General features: G+C 47.2%; 1 protein-coding gene across 1 annotated transcript in view; it reads right to left on the reverse strand.

Annotated features, from left to right (window-relative positions):
* Positions 1–9,712: 9,712 nt before the first annotated feature.
* LOC117805729 (4F2 cell-surface antigen heavy chain-like) overlaps positions 9,713–12,500 on the reverse strand; it is a 4,951-nt gene continuing 2,163 nt past the window's right edge. Inside the window, exons 4-9 of the mRNA XM_034674257.1 lie at positions 12,154–12,327; positions 11,976–12,073; positions 11,707–11,849; positions 10,664–10,979; positions 10,349–10,408; positions 9,713–10,271 (exon numbers count right to left, since the gene is read on the reverse strand). Coding sequence (XP_034530148.1) covers positions 9,924–10,271; positions 10,349–10,408; positions 10,664–10,979; positions 11,707–11,849; positions 11,976–12,073; positions 12,154–12,327 — 1,139 coding nt within the window. The 3' untranslated portion in view covers positions 9,713–9,923. The remainder of the gene's footprint in view (positions 10,272–10,348; positions 10,409–10,663; positions 10,980–11,706; positions 11,850–11,975; positions 12,074–12,153; positions 12,328–12,500) is intronic.

The following is a 12,500-nucleotide window of genomic DNA, read 5'->3' on the forward strand; positions in this document are numbered from 1 at the left end:
TGTGACATGACTGAGTGAGCAGCACACACACAAACACACACACACACACACACACACAACACACACACACAACACACACACACACACACAGGCCTACACAGTAAATCCCTCACAAGGTCACTCGTGTGTGGTGTGTTTGTTGTGTGTGTGTGGTGGTGTGTGTGTGTTATGTGTGTGTTGTGTGTGTTGTTGGTACATTAACGTGTAAATATAAACATGGATCCGGTCGGTTCGTGACGTCCTTACCGTACAAGCCCTGTCCGCGCGCGCCCTGCAGGAAGCCCGGAAACAGCCAGAGGATGACCGAGACCGGGACCCATCTTCACATCGTCCTGAGGGCCGCCGCGCTGCGTCTCTCTCCCCCCGGGGATCAGGTCGTCGTCCGGCCGCTCCGCCCTCCGCTCCGGCCCGGTGACCGGTTCTCATCCAAAACCCAAACGTGTCCCCCCTCGGCGCACCGACACCACCACCCCCGGTCCCGGTCAGATGAGACAGGCAGGTACCGGCTCTGCTCAGGAGCAGGTCTCTCCTTGATGCTGACATTCAGGGGAAAGATCCAGAATCAGGGAGAAGACTCCGTCACTGGATCCCCGTCACTGGATCCTCAGACCGGCAGGACGTTCAGAAGTCCCCGCTGCCCCTCCGCCGAGTCCACCGGGCTCCGTGTCCGTGTGTCGGTACCGGACTTACATCCATCCTCCGCGGAGTCCGCTCCGGGTCCGCTCCGGGTCCGCTCCGGGTCCACTCCGGGTCCGCTCCGGGTCCTGTCCTTGCTGTCAGCGGCTGGTCGCGGGCCTCCTGGCCGGGCAGGATGGAGTCAGTCGGGGTTCCGTGCCGCCGTGTTGCCGCTCTGAGCCCCGGAGAAGAAGAAGCGGAGACACGGCGAGGCTACGGAGGTTTACCGGTGCGTGACGTCACTGAGCGAACAGAGCGGTGAAGCTGACCGCGTTAACAAGAGGACAGGGAAACGGCTTCCGGAAAGATATTTCCAAAATAAAATACAGTGCGCAAATATTTGCTGATTCAAAGTTTAAGATTGAAAAGTTTAGAATAATAGATTAACCAACTTCTTTATGCAGACAAACAATAATATATATATGTGTGATTTTAAGGTATGATTATTTTTTACCTTTTTAATTTTATTTGCTAATAACTTTTTAATAATTGTTAAATTATAGGCTCTTGTTTGCTTTATATATTTCTTTTGCACTGTCTAACACTTGAATTTCCCCGTTGTGGGACGAGTAAAGGAATCTCTCTTATCTCTTAACCCCAGAGAGTAACTGATATAAAGGAATAAAAAGACTCAACAGTTTAATTTAAACCTAAAGGCCTTCATGTGTTCCTCCATTAAACATGGTGTGATACAAACTCAGCACCTTTCATCGTACTCACTCTACAGAGAGTTAAAATCCTCAGAGGCTTTTTAAAAATGGATTCTGAGAGCCTGACGTTGGAGAGCAGACTGCAGTATGTTCACTTTAGTTTAGTTTATTTATTATTCATTGTGTCGTGCACCATAAAGGTGTCCAGCCCATATGGACTTACAAGACACTACAAAAACAAAACAAAATAGGAGCAACAACAGAAGAAGAAGAAGAAAAAGAAGAGCAGTTACATTACTGCACATGTCCAACAATGACCTAAAGTAATTCAAAAGCACAGAAGTACACTTCAGACATTTGACAGTGACAACAACTGAATCAGACATAGAGTGAGCTCCTACACAGTATTAAGACTTTAAAGTTTACACTGAGGAAGTTTACCTGGTGCTGCATTGAGCCTAAATAAGCTAAATATGATACACTGTATGTAAATACACCATGAAATCATTTATTAAGTTATCTCCTGCTTTGCATACTGACATAAACAAACTCACACACTCATCAGTACAGTGAGAATCAGAAAACACAAAACCAAAACAGATGTGTTTTCTGATTTTGCACTTCAGGGCCACCGAACATAAGAGGTTAAAACTGTTAGAGAATAAAATAATAGATGTTTGGTCGAATGTCATCATGTTCCTGTACACATTACTACATTTATTCTTGTGAAACTAATTTTACAACAAACAATAATCCGTGAGAATACATGTTTTTAACATTGTTGATATTTTAGACTTTTATTTTGACAGGTACACGCCGTGTTTCCGCCGCGGCCTCACTAACTTCAGCTTCTTTGACGTGCAGCGGAATCTGCCGCGCGAACCTTCACGAGCTGCTGAGTTCTGACCTCACGAGACGAGGAGCCTGCAGGCGGCACGAGCCCCCACTGCGCACGTGTGTGATGTCCTTTTTTCCCGGGTCTCTGAGAGGCGGGAACACAGAGACAAGATGTCTCACTCTGTCTCTGATACAGAAACTACTGAAGACAGGACCAGAGCTCATTATCCATTCATAGAATAATTAATATAAATGAAGTCAGTGAGTCATTCTGAGGATCAACAGATCAGTCCTCTTTATATTAAATTATATTATATAGAGTCTGCTGTCGTCACTAAAGGCGCTTTTCAACTGCAGGAACTTTACCCCTGAACTACGTGTGTTTGGACCGGTGGACCCAGGGACTAAATTTAGTTCAGGGGTAGATAATCTCCCCCCTAAAAAGCCCCTGCTAGGGGGGTAGTACTTTTCAAAGGTCCCAGGACTTTCAGGGGGAGGGGCCTGCAATGCTGAACGTGTCTGATTGGTAGATTAACCTCAGTGTTTTTATTCCTCCCTCCGTCCACAATAACATCACACACATCTGTGATTCACTTGATTTCTCTTTCTTTCATTAGTTTTTATTTGTTCTATCTTTTTTGTATGTGTGTGTACTTTTCAAAAGAAGAAGCTGTGATTCTCTGGGTCATCTTTTTTGCCAATTTATTTTTTCATTTTGTTTTTGACAAAAAAAAAAATCTTTTTATTTTTTTTAATTTTTTCTTCAAAATTTAAAATTTTTTCAAAAAAAAAAAAAATCAAATTTTTTTTTCAAATTTTTTTTTGGGCAAAATTTTTTTTTCAATTTTTTTTTTTCAATTTTTTTTGGTCAATTTTCTTTTTCAAATTTTCTTTTTCAAATTTTTTTTTTTCAATTTTTTCTGTGTCAATTTTTTTTTGTCAAATTTCTCCTAAAACCATTCCCAGTCATTGTTTTTCAATCTGTGATTCTCTTGATTTCTCTTTCTTTCATTAGTTTTTATTTCTTCTATCTTTTTTGTATGTGTGTGTACTTTTCAAAAGAAGAAGCTGTGATTCTCTTGATTTAGCAGCTTGTAACAGTAGTCTTCTCTCAGCCCACCGTGAATGCGTCTCTCCTCCCGGTGTTCCGGTTTTAAAAGTGACCCTGTAAACTGAAGACCTTCAGCTGAACGTGTCAGTGTTTGTGGAGTTTACACAGCTGTTGAAACACAGAGGGAGTTCCTGGGAATGCAAACTAGTTTAGTTTTTATTAAGATTTCAAAATATCCTCATCAGATATTTAATGATGGTCTAAAGACGTTTATGAGGGATGCATCCGTCTGAGAGTCTCAAGTTAACAGGGTCGCCGTTTAAACCAAAACACCGGCCGATCTCTGCGATCACGGCTTTTTGAGACAACAATGGGGGCACAGGAACCGTTTAGTTCTGGGGGCTAAAAGACCCCACCACCTAATGAAGACGACGAAAAGTTAAATATCCAGAAAATCTTCAAGAGGAATGAAATGTTTTCCGTCCTCTCTGAATGAAGAAACGACACTAAGATGACTTTGTGCTTTAATGTTATTTAACATGTTCAGATATATGAGGCCCTGTCAGGGTGAACATGTAGTGACCTATAGTGACCTCTCACAGAGCTCCATGCTTGCTACCTCACTAGCCTTCTGAACCAGCCGTCTCAGCCTCCAGTAGGTTCCCCTCCTCTCTCCTCTCTGTCTCCTGCAGCCTGTGTCTGTATGTAAATGTGTTGTTTTGTTACCTGTCTGGATCTGATCTAATTGATGTTAATGTTCCTGTTTGAACACAGATGCTGCACGCACATGTAAACACTAAACACATTCCCAGCGTTTGCACGCAGAATCAAGTTTCTCTTTGTGTCTTTAGTTTCAGTCTGACGCTGATCTGTGCCCTTTAGCTTTGTTTTAGTTCTGTTATAGTCCACTTTCTCACGGCAGCCATCTTCCTGTGACATCACGCTCGGTTTCTTTTGTAGAATCTAAGTGTGTTTGCAGAATGAGGCTCACAGGAGGTCGGTCTGACACGGTTTCAGGATTGAAGAAAAGTGCAGATTTAAGTAAAATCCTGAACTCACTGAGAGAGCGTCTCTGCACCCTAACAGGGTTCACAGCTGACGTCTGAGGGGGTTTCACTGGAATCACCTCTCTAACCTGCACAGAGACCAGAGGACTTCCACCTGAGTGAACCCTGAGTCAATGTGAGCAGGGGACACAGCTTCAGTCACCTGGAGGGACGATTAAAGTGAGTCATGGTTTAATGAAACAACAGAGAGGATCAGAGCGGACAGCTGAAAGCCACAGAGCCCTGTACCGGGTTTACACCTCGTACAGGGGGGGGTCTGGATTTTAGTCTGAGAAGGGTTCTGGTCTCTGTCTGTAGTCTGAGGAGTATCCACCAATCAGGAGTCAGCAGGAAGGACAGTCTGCATGGAGAGCAACAGCAGGTGTTCTAGAATTCTGACGTCTTTGATGATGTCAGAATTCTGTCTTTGATGATGTCAGAATTCTGTCTTTGATGATGTCAGAATTCTGTCTTTGATGATGTCAGAATTCTGTCTTTGATGATGTCAGAATTCTGAGAACAAATGGAACATTCCGTGAAGAAGGTCAGAGCTAAAGAAACATCAGTGTCTCTAATCCTCTTTCATAGACCTCCATTCAACAAACAAACATTGTAGACGTAGTTTACTTCTCCTCTTGAGGACAGACCTGACAAAGCTGGACTTTGGACTTTGGACTAATCTGCATCATGATGTTGTTATTTCAGCAAACTGAAGACCCGTTACTTACTAGAACATCACAAGAACATCAGTTTCTGTTTCAGGTTCATACCGCTGAAGGAAGCCAGAGGGAAGACTCTGTGGACCTGTTTACAGTGAAGCTGAGACTCTGTGGAACTGTTTACAGTGAAGCTGAGACTCAGTAGAAACAGATGGACGGGTGCTCCTCTGGGGGATGTGAAGGAACCAAGACCCAGCTTTGAATTCTAAGCTGCAGTCTTCACTTTGATACCAAAGCTCTAATTACAGCAAAATACCAGACCCCCCTCCTCCCTCTCCTCCCCCTCCTCCCTCTCCTCCCTCTCCTCCTCCGTTCATCCCTCGCTCGTGGAGCGCTCACATTAATAACAGTCCTCCTGCAGCGCTGCTCGGTCTGGGAGTCTGCTCAAACAGCCGGAGGCTCCAAACTTTAATCAATACGATGACTAAAGAGATGATCCAGCTCCACTTCCTGCTCCTCCGTGTGCTCGGCGTGTGCTCGGAGAATCCTTAGACCCTGAAGTGAAGCACCACGAGTTTATCTGAGGGTTCAGATATGAAGTGCCTTTAATGGAATCAGGCTGCTGTTCTTTGAAATGCTGAACACCTTGGTGCAGAAGCAGGAGGCCTCAGTAAAGGACACAGACCGGCTCCCAAACAAGACCACATGAAGGAAGGCCTGGGAGTCCACTCTTCATCTGGACTTCACTCAGCTCTCTCAGGACTCTTCATCACTTTGATTCCACGTCTTAGTTCCTGGTCTCCTCCACAAACAGCCAGCTCGTGTGTGTCTCTATCAGACGGTGTTTGGATGAGAGTGTGTTCATTAAAGACGTCTCATTAGAGACCAGGTCCGTCTGATGGAGGTCCTCGGGTGAGTCTGGGAGGCTTTTAATGGAGGAGCTCGTCTGGCAGAGGAGGAGGAGGAGGAGGAGGAGGAGGAGGAGGAGGAGGAAGTGTTGACCTGTGAGTATTTTCAGAATAATGCGTCTCCTCTCTTTAATGGAGCTCAGGACGTCCCTGAAGAGGACGAGGACGAGGAAGAGGCAGTTAGTCAGAGCTGAACAGATGCTCTCTGATCGTACAGTGAACGCACCGCCACAGGAGGAGGAGGAGGAGGAGGAGGAGGAGGAGGAGGAGGAGGAGGAGGAGAAAGAGGAGGAAGAGGAGGAAGAGGAGGAGGAGGAAGAGGAGGAGGAGGAGGAGGAAGAGGAGGAGGAGGAAGAGGAGGAGGAAGAGGAGGAAGAGGAGGAAGAGGAGGAGGAGGAGGAGGAGGAAGAGGAGGAGGAGGAAGAGGAGGAGGAGGAGGAGGAGGAGGAGGAAGAGGAGGAGGAGGAGGAAGAGGAGGAGGAGGAGGAGGAGGAGGAGGAGGAGGAAGAGGAGGAGGAGGAGGAAGAGGAGGAGGAGGAGGAGGAGGAGAAGAGGAGGAGGAGGAAGAGACGGAGGAGGAAGAGGAGGAGGAGGAGGAGGAGGAGGAGGAGAGGAGGAGGAGGAGAAAGAGATGGAGGAGGAGGAGGAGGAGGAGGAGGAGACGGAGGAAGAGGAGGAGGAGCATCTCTCTTTTCTCACGGAATCATGCTAACAGTTTCCCTCCACTTCCATTCTTTGTGCTAAGGCAGGTGTGTTCCTCCTCCTTCACACACACACACATACACACACACACACACACACACACACACACACACACACACACACACACACACACACACACACACACACACACACACACACACACACACACACACACCTGTATGTTCCATGTTGATTTAAGATCAACTGTAAAATGTGAGTTATAGAATCAGCCCCAGCAGACAGTGGTTACCTGTCCTCCACCAGAGGACTCCTGTCCTCCACCCGAGGACTCCTGTCCTCCACCAGAGGACTCCTGTCCTCCACCAGAGGACTCGTGTCCTCCACCAGAGGACTCGTGTCCTCCACCTGAGGACTTGTGTCCTCCACCAGAGGACTCGTGTCCTCCACCAGAGGACTCGTGTGTTATTCATGAGGACGTCTCCTTCAGAATAAAACATCTTTAATTCATCGTCTGTGAGTGACTCTCAGGAGGAGCATGGTTGGATGTGATCGATGTTGCTCTCCACTTTAAGATAAAGGAGGGAGGAGGGATGTTGTTGTCACGGCGACAGTGTTGATTGGATGTTTAATGTTGCTCAGGTAATCAGGTGAGGGAATAAACAGCTGACTCTTAATTACAGAGGACGGAGAGGAACAAGCTCCAGAGAAGATTCTATTGGATCAAACCTGACAGAGTGAGACATCTCCATGTTTCCTGGTCCCCAGAGGATGATCCCTGTGTGTCTCTGTTAACCAGAGGATGATCCCTGTGTGTCTCTGTTAACCAGAGGATGATCCCTGTGTGTCTCTGCTCCCCAGAGGATGATCCCTGTGTGTCTCTGCTCCCCAGAGGATTATCCCTGTGTGTCTCTGCTCCCCAGAGGATGATCCCTGTGTGTCTTTGTTAACCAGAGGATGATCACGGTGTGTCTTTGTTAACCAGAGGATGATCCCTGTGTGTCTCTGCTCCCCAGAGGATTATCCCTGTGTGTCTCTGTTAACCAGAGGATGATCCCTGTGTGTCTCTGTTAACCAGAGGATGATCCCTGTGTGTCTTTGTTAACCAGAGGATGATCCCTGTGTGTGTTTGTTAACCAGAGGATGATCCCTGTGTGTCTTTGTTAACCAGAGGATGATCCCTGTGTGTGTTTGTTAACCAGAGGATGATCCCTGTGTGTGTTTGTTCACCAGAGGATGATCCCTGTGTGTCTTTGTTCACCAGAGGCTGATCCCTGTGTGTCTTTGTTAACCAGAGGCTGATCCCTGTGTGTCTCTGTTAACCAGAGGCTGATCCCTGTGTGTCTCTGTTCACCAGAGGATGATCCCTGTGTGTCTCTGTTAACCAGAGGATGATCCCTGTGTGTCTCTGTTAACCAGAGGATGATCCCTGTGTGTCTCTGTTCACCAGGACCTCTGTCTTTGGGATCTGAGGGTGAATGCAGGACTTCAGCTTGGCCTGGTTTAGTTCCTGTTGAGCAGGTAATGATCAGACTTCCTCTGACACAGCTGCCTCGTCAGTATCAGGATGCTTACTCAGCTCACAGAGGATTCATGAGCTCCTGCTGCCCCCTGCAGGAGAGAGTTTGAACTGAAACACTCTCAGGTCCAGCTGATCCTCTGAAACTGTAGATATCTCCTTCTTTAGGGCAAACTGTTGTCACACAGAGAGTTCCTGAACTCAGTCTGAAGTGTGGTTCACCACCTCACCAAACTCTCCCTTACTCACCCCTCCTGTCCGTGATGTGACCGAGGCCTCCGAGGACAAGAAGCTTCTGTGATGTACGATAAGTATGATCCTCCATTAGTCAAGTTTTTAAATCACCAGAGCCTATCAATAAAGATTATTTAACACAACCACCACCCTCTTCTTCTTCTTCTTCCTCCAACCGGTGCATTTCAAACAGCTGCTCACACTGTACCTTTAAATACTACACTGTACCTTTAAATACTACACTGTACCTTTAAATACTACACACTGCACCTTTAAATACTACACACTGCACCTTTAAATACCATACACTGTACCTTTAAATACTACACACTGTACCTTTAAATACTACACACTGCACCTTTAAATACCATACACTGTACCTTTAAATACTACACACTGTACCTTTAAATACTACACACTGTACCTTTAAATACTACACACTGTACCTTTAAATACTACACTGTACCTTTTAATGCTACACTGTACCTTTAAATACTACACACTGTACCTTTAAATACTACACACTGTACCTTTAAATACTACACACTGCACCTTTAAATACTACACACTGCACCTTTAAATACTACACACTGCACCTTTAAATACTACACACTGCACCTTTAAATACTACACACTGCACCATTAAATACTACACACTGCACCTTTAAATACTACACACTGCACCATTAAATACTACACACTGCACCTTTAAATACTACACACTGCACCTTTAAATACTACACACTGCACCTTTAAATACTACACACTGTACCTTTAAATACAACTCACGGCACCTTTAAATACTACACACTGCACCTTTAAATACTACACACTGCACCTTTAAATACTACACACTGTACCTTTAAATACTACACACTGCACCTTTAAATACTACACACTGCACCATTAAATACTACACACTGTACCTTTAAATACTACACACTGCACCTTTAAATACTACACACTGCACCATTAAATACTACACACTGCACCTTTAAATACTACACTGCACCTTTAAATGCTACACTGCACCTTTAAATGCTACACTGCACCTTTAAATACTACACTGTACCTTTAAATGCTACACTGTACCTTTAAATGCTACACTGCACCTTTAAATGCTACACTGTACCTTTAAATACTACACACTGTACCTTTAAATGCTACACTGCACCTTTAAATACTACACACTGCACCTCTAAATACTACACACTGTACCTTTAAATGCTACACTGTACCTTTAAGAGTGATAGAAATATTGTAGTGTGTGATTCACACGTTTAAATAAAGTTAATTCATTTCTTTATTGATCTCCTGGTGATGTGATGACGTTGAATAAAGGCTGTTGTCCTACATCATCATCATCATCATCATCATCATCAGGTAAACCAGTATCTACTGGTCTGGTCTTCACCCAGGAACATGAATATGTTTAGACCTGGACCCTCAGAGGTTTGAACACAGACTCAGGGATCAGCACAGAGACTCTTTATTAACACAGAGAGCAGCTGGAGGTCACGTTTACACCGAGGGTCACTTTAACATTTAAACACAGGACGCTCATGATGAGACTGGAGCTCCAATCAGACCAGGGTTCATCTGCAGGTCTGAGGTGGATCCGGTCTAAGGGGACCTTCAGTCCTCGTCCTTTCAGCTGCGAACAGACGAGACTTTGATCCAAGCTCTACCCGGTGTAGGGAAACTTGAGGAGTGCGGCCTGACGTGGGCCGAGCCTCAGGTTCCTCAGGTCCACCCTGCTCTCAACGGGCAGGTCGCTGCTGTTGGTGCTGAGGACGACCTCCGCCCCCGGGGGCAGCATGGCGCCGCTCAGCTGCAGCACCGCCGCCTCCTCTGCCCAGTTGAACGCCGCCACGTAACGCTGACTTTGATCCCAGACACGCAGGTACGCCAGCGAGGAGGAGGAGTTAGAGAGGAGCAGGAAGTCCCCGAACAGCAGGGAGCGCTCTTTACCTCGCAGCTCGCTCAGCGTTTTGAAGAACTTCCTGGAGGTCAGACGCTCGCCACGCTCCTTCTGAACACAGAGAACAAACACGACCGTTACATCTGAGACACACCGCCGCCTCGCCATCAGGGGACACGTCTGCTTACCTGCTGAGTCCCGTTCAGCTTCTCGTCAGAGTCCCAAAGCATTCTGGGAAACTTGGTGTCCTTAAACAGAAAGAGATCACATGATCAATCAAGGGGAGGGGCTTAAATCTGCGATAACCAATCAGAATGACTGAGACCATGAACTCATTACGAAGACAGAGGCTCCGCCCTGTGGCCCTCTGAGGTACTGCAGGTATATCAGCTCTAGACCGGGTTGTGGGTCTGAACACAGACAGACTCTAGTCCGTCTCTCTCAGGAGGGTTTGAAGTGGTCATAACCACAAACACAGCCTGAGTCTACTCTGAGGTCCTCACCTCGTCCGTCAGTCCGATCTCGTCCCCGTAGTTCACCATGGGGGTCCCGGGCAGCGTGAGCAGCAGCAGCAGGTTCAGCCTGGCCTGATCCGGGCCAACCAGCGACGCCAGGTGACCCTGGTCCCGCCCCCCCAGGTTCCAGGCCAGCTGGCTCTGATTGTGGGATGAGGACAGCAGCTGGACAGACTGAGCGCGCTCAGTGGCGTCCGCGCTGCCAGAGAGGAGGACCCTGGAGATCAGCAGGTCGACCCCGGTGGAGGAGAGGAGCGCCGAGACGTCTTCAGCCGCGGAGCACTCAGTGACGCCGATCAGGACTCTGAAAACCAAAACAAGTCTGGATTCATGTGCTGGGACCCCGGACTGAAGGAGAGACGGACGACCCCACAGACCCCCCAACAAGTGAAGCCAAAACATGTAGAGCTCCCCCTGGTGACAGTGTTTGTGTGTTTGTTTGTGTGCATGTGTGCTTGTGTTTGTTTGTTTGTGTGTGTGTGTGTGTGTGTGTTTGTGTGTGTTTGTGTACTTGTTTGTTTGTGTGTTTGTTTGTTTGTGTGTGTGTTTGTTTGTGTGTGTGTTTGTGTGTTTGTTTGTTTGTGTGTGTGTTTGTTTGTGTGTGTGTTTGTGTACTTGTTTGTTTGTGTGTGTGTGTGTTTGTGTACTTGTTTTTTTGTGTGTGTTTGTGTACTTGTTTGTTTGTGTGTGTTTGTGTGTGTGTTTGTGTGTGTTTGTGTACTTGTTTGTTTGTGTGTGTTTGTGTACTTGTTTGTTTGTGTGTGTTTGTGTGTGTGTTTTTGTGTGTTTGTGTGTGTTTGTGTGTGTTTGTGTGTGTTTGTGTACTTGTTTGTTTGTGTGTTTGTGTGTTTGTGTGTTGGTTTGTTTGTTTGTTTGTTTGTTTGTTTGTTTGTTTGTTTGTTTGTGCGTGCGTGCGTGCGTGCGTGCGTGCGTGTTTGTTTGTTTGTTTAGGGGGAACTCTGAGGAACAAAGAGAGATCTGCTGATCTGGACCCTGTTTAGGTGGACCCGGTCTCAGCAGATGGTTCTGACCTCTTGTCGATCCGCTCCCCCGTCCTGTTCTGGATGATGGCTCGGATGTCGGTCCACAGAGACGGCACCATGGCAGCCACACGCTCCACCCCCGACAGCTGCACGCCGTCCACGCCTTGATCCAGCCAGAAGACCAGACCGGACTGAGCACAGAGAGACACAGTCAACCACAGCGCCCCCTGCTGTCCCTCACAGACTAACTCTCAGCCTGTGACCTCTGTCATCAGAGATCATCAGGTCTGTGTTTGGATCCTGAGTCTGAGCCTCACCTTCAGCCTCTCAGCCACGCTGGTCACACTGGTGTTGGAGAACCAGGGTCCAGATGATCCCTGGTAGTTCGGGGTCAGATCCAGAATCACAGAAATATCTGCAGAGACACCAAATCACCAAGACCGTTATCAGATCAGAGTGTCCCTCTGTGCAGGTCTTCAGAGGTTCGGTTCTCACCCTTCTTGTGGGCGGCCCGGATCAGGCCTTTGAACTGCTCCAGGTTCCCGTTCTCAGGAGAGACCTCCTCGAACCTCAGACCGATCGCCTCGTCTGCAGGGGCGACGTGGAGCGGACCCAAGACCAGGGACCTCACCTTCAGGTCTGACAGACTGCTGACCCTCTGCTCCACACCTGAGGAAGAAGAGGAGGAGAGAGGAGGAGGAGAGAGGGGAGGAGGAGGAGGAGGAGGAGGAGGAGGAGGAGAGAGGAGGAGGAGGAGAGAGGGGAGGAGGAGAGAGGAGAGAGTAGGACAAGAGGGAGGAGGAAAAGGAGGAGGTTGATTATAGTGGTTTTACCTCCACTTT

This window comes from Notolabrus celidotus, chromosome 22 (assembly GCF_009762535.1).
Source record: "Notolabrus celidotus isolate fNotCel1 chromosome 22, fNotCel1.pri, whole genome shotgun sequence".
Lineage (NCBI taxonomy): Eukaryota > Metazoa > Chordata > Actinopteri > Labriformes > Labridae > Notolabrus > Notolabrus celidotus.